General features: G+C 39.8%; 1 protein-coding gene across 1 annotated transcript; it reads left to right on the top strand.

Moving 5' to 3' along the window:
* Positions 1-895: 895 nt before the first annotated feature.
* On the top strand, positions 896-14,713 carry NMUR2 (neuromedin U receptor 2). Its single transcript, XM_010592026.3, has 4 exons — positions 896-1,615; positions 7,916-8,000; positions 10,707-10,832; positions 14,457-14,713. The coding sequence occupies exons 1-4, from the start codon at positions 899-901 to the stop codon at positions 14,711-14,713; spliced, it is 1,185 nt and encodes a 394-aa protein (XP_010590328.1). The 5' UTR covers positions 896-898.
* The last annotated feature ends 2,313 nt before the right edge of the window (positions 14,714-17,026 follow it).

The raw sequence follows: 17,026 nt of genomic DNA, 5'->3' as shown, positions 1-17,026 counted from the left end.
ACCTGCTTACAAAATAGTGAAGGAGGTTAGGGTTCCACAGTTGGCAAAAAACGTATAACACGTGCATCATCTGTATAAAAATACAGCACTGAGTCCCCAGTTTACAGACAATGAAATGAGGCTCCGAGAGGCTGAGTAACTCTCCCAAGCTCTTACAGGATTTCTCTGAGCATGCTTGATTCTGAACCGTACTTTGCTTTTGCTACAGCCAGCCACTGCCAAGAGACTGAAGTGTCAGACTACAGGCAGGACTAGAAGATATGCCAGTGCTCCTCCAGGCTTTAGAGCCTATCACTGATGAAATCAAAACCAAAAAGTCATATTGCCTGTGCTTTCCCCAGAGGGACCTGAATTTCCAAGGGAACAAGATAACTGGAGAAATCCATTGATGTACCATTTTTGTCATGCTGTGCAAGTGACAAGAATCAATGGAGATTCATACTCTTCTACCCATGAATCTGCAACTTTAATTTGCATTTCCACCCAGATTCCCACAAGGTTGCAAAATGCACTGCTCAGAGTTAGGACACCTTATTTAAGTTACAGACTGTCACTGTCTGTGTCAGCTGTTTTACCATCTCCTTCAGAGAAATGTCTCCTTCTCCTCCCCTGCTCCCTGCTCACAAAGCCAACACACCCACAGTTGTGTGCTGTGCGGTATGACACACATTCATTGGCCCATAGCTCTGGAGGGGAGGGGCTTCTGTCTCGGGGGCTCTTCAAAAGGGATTAGCGTTTGAGCAGCCCAACCTTGAGGCTGAAGGCTCAGTCTCAGTCTCTCCTGCCCTCATTCACCAAGTCTGTGCTTTCCTGAATGCTTTTTCTTTTCTTTCTGGCTGGGCTTGAAGCAAAGCCTCATACTAGGGGAGGCTCAAGTCTCCAGATTTGAGTTACAGTGATGGAAAAAGGTGAGAATTCTTCCTGGATCCACCTGATGGAGCTGGAAGATTCACTCAAAATATACCTGAACAGCACTGAGGACTACCTGACCTTCCTCTATGGGCCTCCGCGCAGCCCCCTCTTCCTCCCCATGACTGCAGTGTATACGCTGATTTTTGTGGTTGGGGTCATTGGCAATCTCCTGGTGTGTCTAGTGATTCTGCGGCACCAGTCTATGAAGACACCCACCAACTATTACCTCTTCAGCTTGGCTGTCTCAGATCTCCTGGTCCTGCTCCTCGGAATGCCTCTGGAAGTCTATGAGATGTGGTACAACTATCCCTTCCTGTTTGGGTCGGTGGGCTGCTACTTCAAGACGGCGCTCTTTGAGACCGTGTGCTTCGCTTCCATCCTCAGTGTCACCACGGTCAGCGTGGAGCGCTACGTGGCCATCCTCCACCCATTCCGTGCCAAGTTGGAGAGCACCCGGCGGCGGGCACTCAGGATCCTCGCTGTGGTCTGGGGCTTCTCCATCCTCTTCTCTCTGCCCAACACCAGCATCCATGGCATCAAGCTCCAATACTTTCCCAACGGGTCCTTGGTCCCAGGCTCTGCCACATGCACAGTCATCAAGCCCATGTGGATCTACAACTTCATCATCCAGGTCACCTCCTTTCTCTTCTACATACTCCCAATGACTGTCATCAGCGTCCTCTACTACCTCATGGGGCTCAGAGTGAGTATTCAAGCTGGCTAGCATGTCGAGCCTCCCCCTTCTCTTTATACTGGCTCCAAAATCAGAGCAAAACTTAGAATTGGGGAAATTCAGAGTTGGAAGGGAGCATAGAGAAAAGCTAATGAGTTCAGGTGGGGGAGTTGAGAAGTTAAAGGACTATAGTTACTGCAACTCTAAGTCATTTCTTTTAACTCTTCTTCCATTACTCTGCCCTGTATGTCTGTGGTTCTCAAAAATAAGTGTCCCTAAGAATCACCTGAAAAACTTACTTATGAGTACCAATGTGCAAGCCCCACCTCCCACAGAATCTGATTCAATAAGTGTGAGGTGGTGTGGAGCATCTACATTTTAAATAAGCACATCAGGTGATGTGGGGCAGGTAACCACACCTTGAAAAACTGTTCCACATGCTGAGGTCTCTTTCTTGCCCCCATATAATGTCTGCACTGACATTTTCCTCCACTCCAACTCCATCAGAATATAACGACTATTCCTGCCTGTTTTGTAGTCCAAGACAGATACATAGTTTTAAAGTCAGACACTTCTTTGTGGCTACTTTAACTTCTTTTGCTGAAATATCAGTTTAAATACAACTGACTGAAATCAGCTCCAACTCCTCCCTAAGCAGATGGAGATTGAGCGGTAGGGAGCTGAAGCAGATCCCATGTACAGAGTAGAAGGTATATGAATGAGATTTCTTGAGATTAATGGAAAATCATCACTCAGTTTGCAAAATATCCTATACTTAGAGGTTCCTTTCCTATGCTTATGGTGGTAAACTGATTTCTCTCTTTTTTCTTTTTCTGGGTTTAAATTAGCTAAGGGAAGCTTTTAGATAAGGGTGGGAGTGAGTGTATATAATTTCTCTCCTGGCATATTCTGCATCCAAATTCACAGAAATGCAAGTCTTGACTGGGATGATCTTCTAGTCATTTAAGGAGGCAGCTTGTGTAGTAAACAGCCATGCAAAGGTTTAGATTCCCAGGTCTGTCGCTGACATGTAATATGCCATTATACCAGCCACATACTTTCTCCTGACCGGAGTTTTCCCAATTATAAAATGAAAAGGTCACATCAGATCATATCTGAGTTTCCTTCCAGTTCTAATAGTCTATGATTCCTTTAAAACAAGAAAAAAAAAAGGAAGAAATACCATGAGAGGGAGGAGCAGTGGTGGTGTGAGTTATAAATGAAATGCGAACAAGCACTCACATCAAATGCTCCAAGTTGGTGCTGATTCCAGGCATTATCTCGAAATTAATATACTCCCATCTCAGTCCACCTTTCAGAAAGGTGAATACCAGAAGTAAGTCCCCCACAGGTGGCCCTTTGAATACCTATTGTCCCTGAGGGGAATGACAAGATCTAGGTAGGAAGAATGGATTCTAAGAAACACAGATGTCTGGATACAGGAGTAAATCTAATCAGGCAGGGAGCTGTGTCAGTCTCCTCCTGGAGGACTGGCCAGCCTCTGCATTCCCAGAGACATATGTCACCCCAAGCTAGCTCACAGCCGTATCTTTCTCATCACAGCCCTGCCCATCTTACTGAGGGGTAAGACTTCTGCATGACTCCAGAATATTACGAGACCTAGGAGAAATCCCCACCCAAAATTTATTAATACCATCTCGTCCAACACTAAATAATTACTAATACTGGGTCAATTTGTGGGGAACATTTGATTTTGAATAGAAAATACATATCGCACCCAAAACGATTTCTTTGAGCTTCACTTTGTTTTGTTGTCATAAATCCATAGCTAAGTGACAGCTCAGATAGCAGCTTAGAAACCACTCTGGTTTGACTTGTGTGTGTAATGCAACTTATAACATCCTGGTCTCAGGAAAGATGAGGCATTACCCAGGGCACTAGAAGACACCAGGATAGGAACCATATGCTTAGAGTGTCAGTCCTAGAAGAATTTGAAGATCCCTAGACTGAGAGTCAAGAGCTGTAGGTCCTATTCTGCAGTAGGCCTCAGGGCCTTTGCACATGTTGTACTCATTGCCTGGAATGTTTCTGCTGTCACTGCCACCACCATCACGTTTGCCTTTTTAACTCTTATCTTTAAATCAGAATTCAATCATCACTTCCTCAGGGAAGCCCTCCCTGATTTCCGAGCTACATCTAGTCACTGGTGTAGGTACTTATGGCTCCCAGTGATTTTCCCTTATTGCATTTATCACATTATATAATTCTATACCTGTGGATTCCTTAATTATTTTCTTTCTCCTCAATTAGACTGTAAGTTCAGTGAATGAGTGAATGAGGTTAAATTACTTCCCACATTGCTGGGCTTGAGCTAGTCTATCTTTAAAACAAGAGACTTGGAAACATTGCCTCAAAGGGCATTTTAGATCTAAGAGATTTTAAAGCAACTCTAACAATTGTTCAAGTTACTGACTCTCTTGGCAAGTCTAAAGGTACAGTTGACGCTGTGATCTACTCCCTTGAGAAGGCATCAAACACGAAACCCATGAAATCACAGGACCAGGGAAGAAGGAGGAGCCCATTTATATGGTCAAAGCTATGCATTTGGCACTGCTTCCTCATTCTAGCACACCAGTCTCCAATGAGCTACTTAACAGGGTTTGAATATCATGGAAATGTAGAAGAGACAATCTCAGGGCAAGTTCCTCCCCATCTGGGAGGATGTCCTGGAGAAGCTTTGACCTGGTCCTTGAATCTCCCGAATATGGCATTAACGCTTGAGTTTTTGTGGGTGAATATAAGAAAAGCAGCAGAATTCAGACATCTCAGACACTGTTGTTGTTAGGTGCCTTCGAGTTGGTTCTGACACATAGCGACCCTATGTACAACAGAATGAAATGCTGCCTGGTCCTGCGCCATCCTCACATCGTTTCTGTGTTTGAGCCCACAGTTGCAACCACTGTGTCAATCCATCTCATTGAGGGTCTTCCTCTCTTTCACTCATCTTCTACTTTACCAAGCATGATGTTCTTATCCAGGGACTGGTCCTTCCTGATAACATGTCCAAAGTACATGAGACGAAGTCTCACCATCCTCACTTCTAAGGAGCATTCTGGCTGTATTTCTTCCAAGACGGATTTGTTCATTCTTCTGGCAGTCCATGGTATATTTAATATTCTTTACCAACACCATAATTGAAATTCATCAGACTAATTTATTTATTTATGGCTTTTGTTCATGTTGTAGAGATATTTACACAAAAGCTGTGATTATGTCTTGGTAACCTGAATCCAAGTCTCCACAAACTGTGTAAAAAACAGCTGGTGGAATGATTTTACTCAATATTAAACAAGTGATTAGGTTAATATATCAATCCGAATAATAAATAACCCATAACCCTTTTCTTCGCCTTTGATCTCACATAGATAAGAGGGTTGGGTTAGCAAGGCTCCTAAACTTCCTACATAATGATCACAAATTTTTACTCCTCCTTTTGTAATAAGTTTTAAAATTTATGTTTTGGGGTGAGTGGGGATAATTAATGTTTGAATATCTATTTTTCTAAATATGGGAAGGAAGATCAAGTTATTCAACAACAAACACAACAGCATTTAATATTGGCTGGGCAAGTTGTTTGGATTCTATTTTACTATGTCAACCACTTCAAATTTTGGTGAAACAATGTAAAATTGCATAAATATTCTGTTTTTTACTCTTTCTCTAGCTAGCTAGTTGGGTAATTATAACCTAAGGAAGCTAAGAAGTTTACAGTGATTAATAGACACATGATTTTCTTTTCAGCACAAAGCATATCTGTACAGGAAGCCTGATCATAAAATCATTGTGTGAACTGTTTGCTTGATGTTTAAGAAAATCATTCCGTTGGGAGAAGAAATTACCATTGAGAGCTGGTAAATCACCCAAAGATGTGACTAAGAGATCTCAATATTCTTTCACTCTTCTTAATTATGGACTGAAATCAAATAATGAAATAACTGTACCTTGCAATAACTTCAAACTTTCAAAAATGGCACAAAGTAATTAGAAGCTTTAGGACACTTCATGGGAGATGACTTAGTAAGGTTGATAGTTTGATGCATTGATGGGCTTAAATTATTCAAGGAGATGGATTTGGGTTCGTTCCTATTCAAATTAATGACTAAGAATAGGAATGGAGTAAATGAATGCCTTAAGGGAAAATCACGGCATAGCTGGTAAGAGGAGAGGAGAATAAATGCTAGAGAAACAAATGGCAAGTATATGCTTTCTTCCAGCTCTTTGGTGGCACTTTTATCATGAGTCCCTAAAGTTTCTTTTATCTGGCTGCACATCCCCACAAACTAAAAATACATAAATTAAAAGGAAATAATTCTTCTACTACATGAGTGGTGCAGATGTCCAGTGCTATAGGAGTTCAGATGAAGGCAAAGCCAGTGGGCTAAAGTGGCCACCAAAGAATTCCAGGAGTAGGTGGGACTAGAAATGGGCAAGAAATATTTAACGTAGAGCACCCGAAAAATGTTGAAATGGCAAATGCTGTGTTATGTTTTTTACAAATAAAAAAATAAAAACAGATGTTGAGATTGATTATACACAACCACACACCTCGTGGGATTTGTTTTCCTGGTTTGGAGGTATAGGGTCATAGTTTCAAGGGACATCCCAATCAATTGGTCTAATATTGTTTGCTTCTCAGTGCTTTTATTCTACCTCCTAGTTCATTGCGTAGTGACTGGGGTCTTAAAAGCTAGCAAGCAGCCACCCAAGGTACAGTTGGTCTCCAGTCACCTGAAGCCAACAGAGGAAAAAGGAGAGTCAGGAATCTGAGGAAAGAATCAAATGTGTCTGATTGCTTCCATGAACAAATGCCTCTTTTGCCATAAAACCAGAAGAACTGGACGCTGCTCAGCTACCATTACTGAATGTTTTGATCTAAAATTCTACAGAAGATTCCTGATCAAAATGGGGGAAATATGGAACAAAATTTCAAATTCTGAATGGAATCCAGACTTTCTGGAGTGACTGAGTTTTGATGAGCCTCTGAAACCATTGCCCTGATATCATCTTTAAACTTTAAACCTTAAACCAAGCTATCCCCTGAAGTCTTTTTTGAACTGAAAAAAAAAAAAAGCTTACCTTAATTAGTAAAGTACATCTGTTTCGGGCATTGTACTCTGTTAAAGAACTATCTATGTGAAATCAAATTGACAATGGCAACTCAAAAATTTGGATGGGAAGTTTAAGGACAGTGAGTTTAAGATAATGGTAGTAGAATAATTTAGGAAATGATAGCAAGATTGGTAAAACAACTTGAAGAATATTATCAATATCAATGAAATGTACATATAGAAGTGAACGAAATTGTGTATTTTTGGCTCTGTATACTTTTACCAAAAAAAAAGTCAGTAGTACAAGTGTGTTATTATTCGAAATTTTCAGATGTTACATCCAGAATCACCACGTCTCCCAAAATATATTTTAATCTCTAAGCTCAGAAACACATGCACTCTGACTAATAATATTAATAAAAGCAGCATTTCCCAAATTGTGCTTCGTAACATAGTAGTACTAAGAGCTAAAGAAGGATATTGTTTAGTCAGAGGAGCACAATCCTTCTTGGACATTTATAATGCTCATCGTCGTTGCTGTTGTTGTATGCCATTGAGTTGATTCTGACTCATAGCGACCCTATACGACAGAGTAGAACTTCCCATAGGATTTCCAAGGCTGTAATCATTTTTTTTTTTTTTTAAATCTTTATGGAAGCAGACTGCCACATCTTTCTCTCTCTCAGTGGCTGGTGGGTTCAAACTGCCCACCTTTCAATTAGCAGCTGACCACTTAAACACTGAGCCTCCCAGGCTCCTTACAATGCTCAGTAGCATATTAAAAGATCCTAGAAGACCCACAACAAAGACTGTAACCTTCATGAGGCAGGAATGACATCCCATCTGCTTTTGCCTTCCACTGATTACCCACCACATAGCAGAGGGATTGCCATACAACACATCTTCAAAATTTTTTGAACGAATGAATGAATGTTTACATCTAACTTTTTTTACTTCAGTATTTCACATTTTTCATAGAACACCTATTACAATACTGCATAACTAGTGTGCTATAGAATTGCATATGAAAAACAGTGGCACTGTGACTTGGCCACAGGCATGTGTCCAGTTGAGTTAGGTGACTTGGGTTCCAGAGCCGACTTCACCTCCAACTTACTGTTAAACTTTTGACAGATTCTTAACATTTCTCTAAGTCCTAGTTTTCCATCTGCAAAGTGAGTGTTCAAGTTATACTTCTTGGGTAACAGAAGAAAAAAAAAGTGCTTACCTTTCTTACCTCCTCTTTCCACTTACCTGTCAGCTGAAAAGAGACCAGTCCCTTGAGGTAGATGAAATGACTGCAAATATCCAGAGACCTTCCAGAAAGGCAATCACCAAGATGCTGTGTAAGTCCTCTAATTTGTCTTGTCTTGTTTTGTTTTGTTAGTAAAAGCGAAGAAGTTGCCTTCACTTTTGATACTGAGAGAAGTGCTGCTAGGGGTCAGCATCAGAATGCCCCTGAAATATAATACCATGGCCTGGTCTCCCTTGGCTTACTCAAGCTTCTAAAACTGTCTGGGGTTTTTTGTTTGTTTGTTTGCTTTTTTAACCTTCAAAACAATACACTAAGTTGCATCCGTTATAATACACTTTGTGTGGGGTTTGGTACATCGCTCCACTCTCTAAGTCTTTGAGCATCACTTTTCCCTCTGTTAAATGAGCAGGTTGTTTTTAACCTATCTTGTCTTTTTTTTGTGTGTGTGTGTTAGGGAAATGGGCAGAGGGTTATAGACCATCCCATAATAGTTGTTTTTCAGAAAAGTCTACTTTTGTTACATTTTTTTTTTTTTTACAACTTTTACAACACCTCACCATGATTAATTGAGTCCCCAGGTTTCCTCTCTTCTCCTGGCAGGAGGCTGAGGCGCAGGCACACCAACTCCAAATTTACCCGCTATGTGACCTTCCGGGGGGTGGGGGGGGCAGTAGAGAGCTGTCGCCATTTTTTTAGGGCTGTGCGCACTATTTTTAGAGCCCTGCACAAAAACTCATTCACAAAATTATGCGGACTGCACACACATGGCAGGACTGAAGATCCTTCCCTAACTGTTCATGAATATGTATGTCATTCCCTATATAAGGAGCAAATCTGCCTTAGTTCAGGGCTCTGGCAGCCTTAGGTTGTGAAACCCTGTCTGCCTCCCAGTTTGCAAACTGTGAATAAACCTTTCTGTTCTTCCAACCCTGCATCTGGCTGACTTCAATTCGCTAGTCTGCTGGACAAGAACCTACTAGTTGTTGGCTTCATTAGGGGTTCCTTTGAAAAATCTGATGAAAGCTGTGGATACTCCCCCCAAAAATGTACGAATGCACATACGCAAACATTTTATATTCATTTCAGGGAATTATGATCCCCTGAAGTCCATTCATGAGCTCCCCAACGTCTTTAATTCAAGGTTAAGAACATCTGGAGAGGAGTTCCTTTAAGTAGTGCTTCAATCTCTGACATTGTATGATGGCGTATAAAACAGTACAACTTCTGTGTAGATAAAGATATTTAAAAAAATATCCAGGCACTGATCCACACAATACATGATCCAGCACGGTTCTACAAAAGATGCTGATGAGGGAAAGGAGGTTTATAATATATATTCCAATTTAAAACCTGTGGTTTGTAAGGAAAGAATTCTCCAGGCTAATATGCATAGGAATGCTCACTATAACTATGTGGTATTGATGAGCAATAAAACTGGGAAATCACTTAAGTTTATCTTTTCAACTCTAATAGTCATCTTCTTAGGATTATTTTAACACAGGATAGCACCTGCCGCTCCCTATTAAGAAACCTAGTGTCCTCATTGTCTCGCCTCCTTTCCCCTGGATTATAATCTACTCTTACAAAAAGACTTGGAGCTCATTGGCATTTAAGTCACAGTGATAAAACATAATGTAAGATATTTGCCCTTCAAAAAGGGGCTACAATTTTCAGAGGAATTAAATTTTACCTGAAGGGAACTACAGGCAGTAGCGAGCAGAAGAGGGACTTTTTCTTTAGGCTTAAGCTCAGAAGAACATTCCAGATATCCCTGAAACTACACCACAAGGGCAGACATCTTACTCTCAATATATTTAATGTAAAAAAAAAAAAAAAAATTTTTTTTTTTTTTTTGTAAACCAGAAATATGTGTACTTTTTAATATAGCAAACCTCAAACATGTACACAAGTAGATCAAACTATAAAAAGAACCCCCATGTGCCTATCACTCAGCTTCAAAATTTATCAACTCACAGCTAATCTTGTTTCTTTTATACCGTTTACCCCACCCCCTAATAGATTTTTTTCAGGCAATCCCAGACTTTATATCACTGCAAAGAAAAACATTCTATAACTTCAGAAGATTAAAAAAATGCATATTTATATTTATGGAGATTAAATGCCCCAAAAAGTAGCTCTAGTAGTACCAACATCTATACTGGGAACTGAGAAAAAGAAACTGCAAGGAATTCTGTGCTCTAGCAATTTATAACATAATAGGCCCATTTCCATCCCAATCAAAAGGCACTTGTCAAGCAATATTATGCTAGTGATTGCTCACTCTTTCTCTCCTCCCACATCCTGTACAGAATTTTAAATGATTAAATTCAAATATATTTCTAATTACTTCTAGAGTAACAAATTGAATCCATGCATACACTTAACAGTTTGTTGTTAATCTATGACTTCAGAGAATACCAACTACTTGAAGCCAATCATTTTATTTATACGACTAGTTTGTGTTTTCAACAGTCTACATGCAACATACTTTATTTTCCACAACAAACAAATCAATATAATTTCAAACGTTCTAAAGGAAGCTTAAATTATACAAGAAATCTTGTACAATCATATGGAAAACTGCTCCAAAATCCTATAAAAATATTTCTTACATTTAAATACTGTATACTTAGGCTCTTTAAGATTGAGCTTGCCTGCAACAATTAGAGCCTTTAACAAAGATGTAAGCAAAAGTGAGGGCAAAATGCTAGAAGGAATGAATGGACTTAGAGTGAGCATTGTATACCTATCCTTGCTTTGACCTGCCTTTTGCTCTCCCATTCATTATCTTTTCCAGTTGTCTTGGTCTTAGTGTTTGCTATCTGTTGGACTCCCTTCCACCTTGATCGGCTCTTCTTCAGCTTTGTGGAGGAGTGGACTGAATCCCTGGCTGCGGTATTCAATCTCATTCATGTGGTGTCAGGTAAAAGCTTCACTGGCTTGGTGGCATAACAAGTGTCCAGGTGAATGGTTTCTTAATCTTGCTTAAAGCAATAAGTTCTACCTGGGTATATCAGTTTATCTTAGGGACCCACTATACTATAATGAAGATACTTGATTTTCATTTGGTTCAAAGACTGATTAGATATGTTATAAATCCTAAAGATATGCCAGATCACGATTTTAGAGGCTACTTCATGGAAAACCTCAATTCCACGAAAACCTCAACTCCACGCATGACGATTAGAGTAGGGAATGGTCTAAGGAATGATTCCTTGGCTTTCCTTCCAGGGGACACGTGATTGAATTGGTTCTTATTTATTAAACATCTATGCCCCTGAAACCCCTTATTGCCTTCAGCAAATGTTAGATTCCTTTAAAAGCCAACCAAAGGGCATTCAAAGGGCATTAAGACCTGCTTTTAGGCTTCTTTACCTGCTCATAGAACATAGCATAGAATGTGTATCAAGTGGTAGAAAGGTCACAAATTCAGAGGACCTGGATTTGTACTCTAATTCTATCATTAACATTCTGAGCTATCTGGAGCACATTGGTTCTTTCATACCAAAGTTTTCTCAAGAGTAAAATGGCAATAATATCTGCTCTATGTAAATCATGGACTTATACTAAGAAGCAAATAAAATAATGGGTATTCAAGAGCTTTATAAGCTGCAAAATACTATATATCTTTTCTATAATCATCACGGCAAAGTTGTTAAGTGGAAATTATCATCAACATTTTTTAGTCAAAGAAACAGGTCCAAAAAGGAGTGACTTACTCAAAGGCACTCAGCCAGCAAAGAGTAGAAACAGGGTTCATGTCCAAGTCATCTAACTTCTTACTAAAACAGAACAGAGAGTGGTTACCCAGGTTCCCCTTTCTCAGTTGGTATGACTGTCAGCCTTAGGTTCTGAACACTTTTTTTCCTTCCCTTCTGCTAGTCATTGGCTGATTCTATGGGCAATTTGGGGAAAGAGAAGATAGATTTGTGTAATTTAAGGTCCAGATGTTGTGAACAAAGCAAAAACAACTGCATATATATGTGTATTGTACATTTTGTGCATTATCTATTTTCAGTCACCCTCTTTTTTGTACTCAGTACTCAGTAGGACTTGGTATATCTTCTATCTAGACATTAGCCCTTTATTTCATGTCCAAACATTTATCACTGTGGGATAAAACCTAGACTTAAAAATATTTATAGCCTTTAATTTAACCTTGTGGTTAATTTGAGAAAAATGTGAGTGTTATAAGGAAATTAGAAGTCACTATGAGTGACACTTGACTCGTTGATTACACCTCTGCAGGTACATCAAGACTGCCAGGATAAGATTTCAAACTTTTGGCTTTCATAATGACATTATCCCATTAAGATATCCTCACTCCTCACTGTCAACCACATTAAGTACAAACCTCTTAAACCCTACAGAAAATGCCCCAACTTGCCTTTTGATCTTTAAGTTACACTATTTCCATTCATAGACCCAGTGCTTGTCTAACTGGATAATCAGAGATTCTTCCACATTCTACAATTATCTTGCACAATAACCATCTCTGCACCTCTGCACAACTGTGCATCCTATCTCTTCTACCCATGTCTTGGTTATCTAGTGCTGCTACAACAGAAATACCACAAGTGGATGGCTTTAACAAAGATAAACTGATTTTCTCACAGTCTAGTAGGCTACGAGTCTAAATTCAGGGTGTCAGCTCCAGGGGAAGGCTTTCTCTCTTGGTTGGCTCTAGAAGAAGGTCCTTCTCAACAGTCTTTTTCTGGACTAGAAGCTTCTCTGCACAGGAACCCTGGGTCCAAAGGATGTGCTCTGCTCTCGGTGCTTCTTTCTTGGTGGTATGAGGTCTCCAACTCTCTGCTTGCGTCCTTCTCCTTTTATCTCTTATAAAAGGTGATGCAGGCCACACCCCAGGGAAACTCCCTTTACCTTGGATCAGGGATGTGACCTGAGCGAGAGTGTTACATCCCACCCTAATCCTCTTTAACCACAGGCAGAGATTATGATTTATAACTCAAAGGAAAATCACAAAATGGAGGACAACCACACATTACTGGAAATCATGGCTTAACCAAGTTGACACATATTTCTTGGGGGACACAATTCAATCCAATGACAACCCACAATGAATTCTCCTCTTTTTCTCAACTGTCTCCTACCCATTTGAGGCTCTGGCTGGTGTTTCATCACCTCCACTAAATCTTTCCTGGCCATCACAGTCCTTATGTGAATTTCTATAGCCTGAATGTTGGTATCATATTTTGTTCTCATAAGATACTGTTTCATATTTTTGTATTATTAATTAATTAAATTTAGGGATAAATTTTGTCTCTACGATAGTAGTCCAAGCCCTTGGAGAACAAAGTCTAAATCCACTACCTTCCAATGCACCTAGAAGTTCTTGGCACATAATAGAAGTTGAGTCAATACAGTGAAACCTGAGAGCCAGAACTCAACAGGACTGCCTTGTTTTTCTGGGTCTTGAAAGTTTTTCATCATTGACAGGGTGTGGTCTTACCACTTTTCTATCACTTTCTATTAGTGGAAAATATTTGCATTTTCCTTCTCTGACAGGTTTTTGCCTTCCACAGGCTCCACTTTTGCAGGTTTTACTGTATTTATTTATTGAAAGAACAGTCCATAGCAATGTTCTCCTCTGTATTTCTCCCTGCCCAACTCCTTGCCCAGGGCATATGCTACTCTGTCCTGAACTATCTAAATGAGGATATACATATTAAAAACAGTATTTTTTCCACCCTTTTATGTATGCTATCTCAACTTTTTATCCTCAAAATAATCCAAAGGGTATGTTAGGCTGATATCATCATTCCCATTTTTCAGAGAAGGAAACTGAAGTGCCAGTGTTTTCTAAGATCACAGAACAAGTAAAGCCAAGACAAGACGCTAGGTCCTCTGATTCTCAACCTTAGGCTCATCTTAGACTTTGAAGAAATAAAATAGTATATGGTAATAAAGGGAGAGTATATACTAAGCAGGTAAATGGCAATATGCAAGGCATTTGGTGAGGAAAATAAATAGCAAAATACAATTATTCAATAAGGTAAAAAATTAGGCAGGAGCAGCTGTTGAGGAGAAGAGCTAGTTAGAAAAAGGACATTGGGACTATTTCTATGAAGAGATAGCATAGCAAGGAATCTGAGCAGGCACTAAGCCTTGACTTACTGTTCCTTCATTACTTGCAGCTTCAAATTACAGATTTAAGTAAAATTCTGATGAGATAAAAACATCTCGCCTTCTTTTGATACTTAAGCATCGCTCGTTAATGCCATGGAAACATGTTCTTTAATTAAACAAGTGGGGATCAAAGGAAGTTGCTGAACATCTCAATGAGATCCCATGTCTGCCTAAAATTTTCCAAGACTCTTTAATCTTTCTGTGTTTGATTCCTAAGTGCACAGGTGGTAGATCTGTTCAGTGCATTTTGTATTCTCAGTTAGAGCCTCGTGTATATTATCACTTCCAAAAGAGGTAATCACAGGGATTCTAGGTCTTTGTTAAATATTTATGCTTCTCCCTGTCATGTCTCCCACTCAATGTCTCCTTAGCATGTCCCTTTTGATCCCCTGCCTCCCAGGTGTCTTCTTCTACCTGAGCTCAGCTGTCAACCCCATTATCTATAACCTGCTGTCTCGCCGCTTCCGCGCAGCCTTCCAGAATGTGATCTCTTCTTCATGCAAACAGTACCATTTCCAGGATCCCCCACCAGGCCCACCTGCCCAGCGGAACACTTTGGTGACAGAATTCCACCTTATGGAGCTGATGGAAGATTCGGCTCCCCAGTGGCCTTGTCAGTCATCCTTCCGAAGCTCCCACCTTTCTACAGCCCTCTGAACTGGACAGGGACGCAGAAAGGAGCGATTAAGGGGGCCATGTTCCGAAGGCCTGGATTCTTTCAGAATTGACATTTCTCTGTCTCGGCACTGCAGGGAGGTACAATCCATAATATATGCCTTCTTATATGATGTTAAGGGGGTGAAACGGTTCTTAGAACTCACGTATCCATCCCTAGCTATTGTTGTTATTTTTAACAAATGTGAAAACTGAGGCTTATGGCTGAGCCTGGAACTCAGGCCTCCTGATCTTTAGTTATCTTTCTGCTATCCTTCCTGCCTAGTGTCCCTTCTCTAGTTCATGAAGAAGACATGACTGGCAAAGCATGTGTAGTGCCTATACTTTGAGTGATGTCCACTGTTGGGAATGATTTTTCCTGAATCATCCATACTCTTAGTCAGGCTGTCACTCTTACAGCCAATGACCACTGTGAGCCACAGAAGGGAGACATGGAGGTGTTGTTCTATTTTGTAAGATTTGAGGATACAAGTCTTACACAGCAAACTATTGACCCTACCCACTGCCTCACAGACTGCCATTACAACATGTTTCCTGAGTCCTGAAGCTTTTGCTTTAAGAGTACCCCTGATAACCTGGGAATTTTCCGTAGAATTATCATCTATCCCAACATTCCAGCCTCCAAGCTGTGATCAGTTATTCCTCACCAGGAATGGAATCAGGTATAAGTTCAACTTAGAACGGAATGGGAAAAAGAGAGAAGAGGCAGTGGTGGAAGTCCAAGAAAGATGTTGTTTTGTTGTTGTTATGTGCCTTTGAGCTGATTTTCAACTCAAAGCAACCCCATGTGACAGAGTACAACTGCCCTATAGGGTTTTCTAGGCTTAATTCTAAATACAAACAGTCATTTTCATAATTTGGTCTAAATCTGTATATCTTATGTCTTTATAAATAGAGATGTGGTCTACTATCTTAGAACAAAGATAAGCCAAATGGTAACTAATGGTCTCAAACCTATGACTTTCACCTCCTTAATTCTTCATTACCAATATAATACTCTTCACACGTAATATGGACAAAACCTATTCCACATTCTTCTCCCATCATATCATCACAGGTAATGTACAGTCTATTCATACTCGATTACTTGCTCTTCTTATGAAAATACACCCCATAGTTTTCCCCAGCCACATATCTTTGCTCATGGAATACCTTCTTTATCTCCAGTCTTCATTTGTTGCTATCATGCCCACCCTTCAACATCCATCTCAACACAGTACCTCCTCCACTGAAGCCTGGCTTGATTTATTCAAATAGACGTGCTATTTGACTTTTCTATCAGCATATGTCTCAAGCTTTTTTTCTATTCTGCTTTGTATTTCAGCATTTAATATTCTTGCTTTGCCAGAATGCAAATTTGTCAAAGGCACTACATATCTTGTGTTCATTTTGCTGTCCCTGGAACCCTGTCAGCATATCTATCACAATGGTAGGAGCTCAGTAAATATGTGGTAAAGTCAGTTGGCATCATGTTCCAATGCATTGAGCCAAATGGAGCCATGTTAAGAACCACAGAGGCTAAGATTATGTTTGTGATGAGGATACCTGATCTTTAGTTGCCCATTTAATCAGTCAGGATTAGTGATTACAATGGCATGCCTGCTGTGCCTATGATATAAGAAGGCCCTTCCGAACCCCAGGGATTATTGATGCTGAAACGTGAAAGTCCCAGCTTTTAATCTCTGAATTTTTCTTAAATTGAATGAGTTATCCTATTGATAAATGATGGCACTGGTCTCTCATAACATTCATCTTCAAAGTGATTCAGTATAAAAAAAAATTGATAATTACAACTCAACTTTAATGAATCAGAATTCTACAGTCATGATTTATATTGTTAAACAGAATTTTCTGGGCATTTGAGGATTAAGTCGAAAACACCGACCGAGCCAGGCAAAACCTCAGAAATGGAGAAGAAATAAATTTCTTTCTTGCCTTTGAAAGTAAAGACATTCCTAAATGAGGATCTAAGAGGGTCACTATCCTTAACATCAATTTTCAATGACCAGGACAAAAATGATGCTGCTTTGGGTATAAATGATGGACAGAAAAACAAGCAACATTAGAACTAAAGCCAGTAATTTGGTTACTTGACTAAAACTTTGTTTTCTTTTCATTTGTCTTTTTCTCCTGAAAATTTATATTCAAAATTACCATTGACTCATTCTTTCATCCAGCAAATCTTCATTTAGTGCCCATTAGATGCTAAGCATTGTGCCAGGGTAGGGGACAAAGAGGTGAATCAGAGAGAAATTTCCTGTCCCTGAAAGTTTACATCTAGTGGAGGAGAAAATT

This window comes from Loxodonta africana, chromosome 2 (genome assembly GCF_030014295.1).
Source record: "Loxodonta africana isolate mLoxAfr1 chromosome 2, mLoxAfr1.hap2, whole genome shotgun sequence".
Classification (NCBI taxonomy): Eukaryota; Metazoa; Chordata; class Mammalia; order Proboscidea; family Elephantidae; genus Loxodonta; species Loxodonta africana.
The sequence above is the reverse complement of the archived record's forward strand: the minus strand, read 5'-3'. Positions and strand labels throughout refer to the sequence as shown.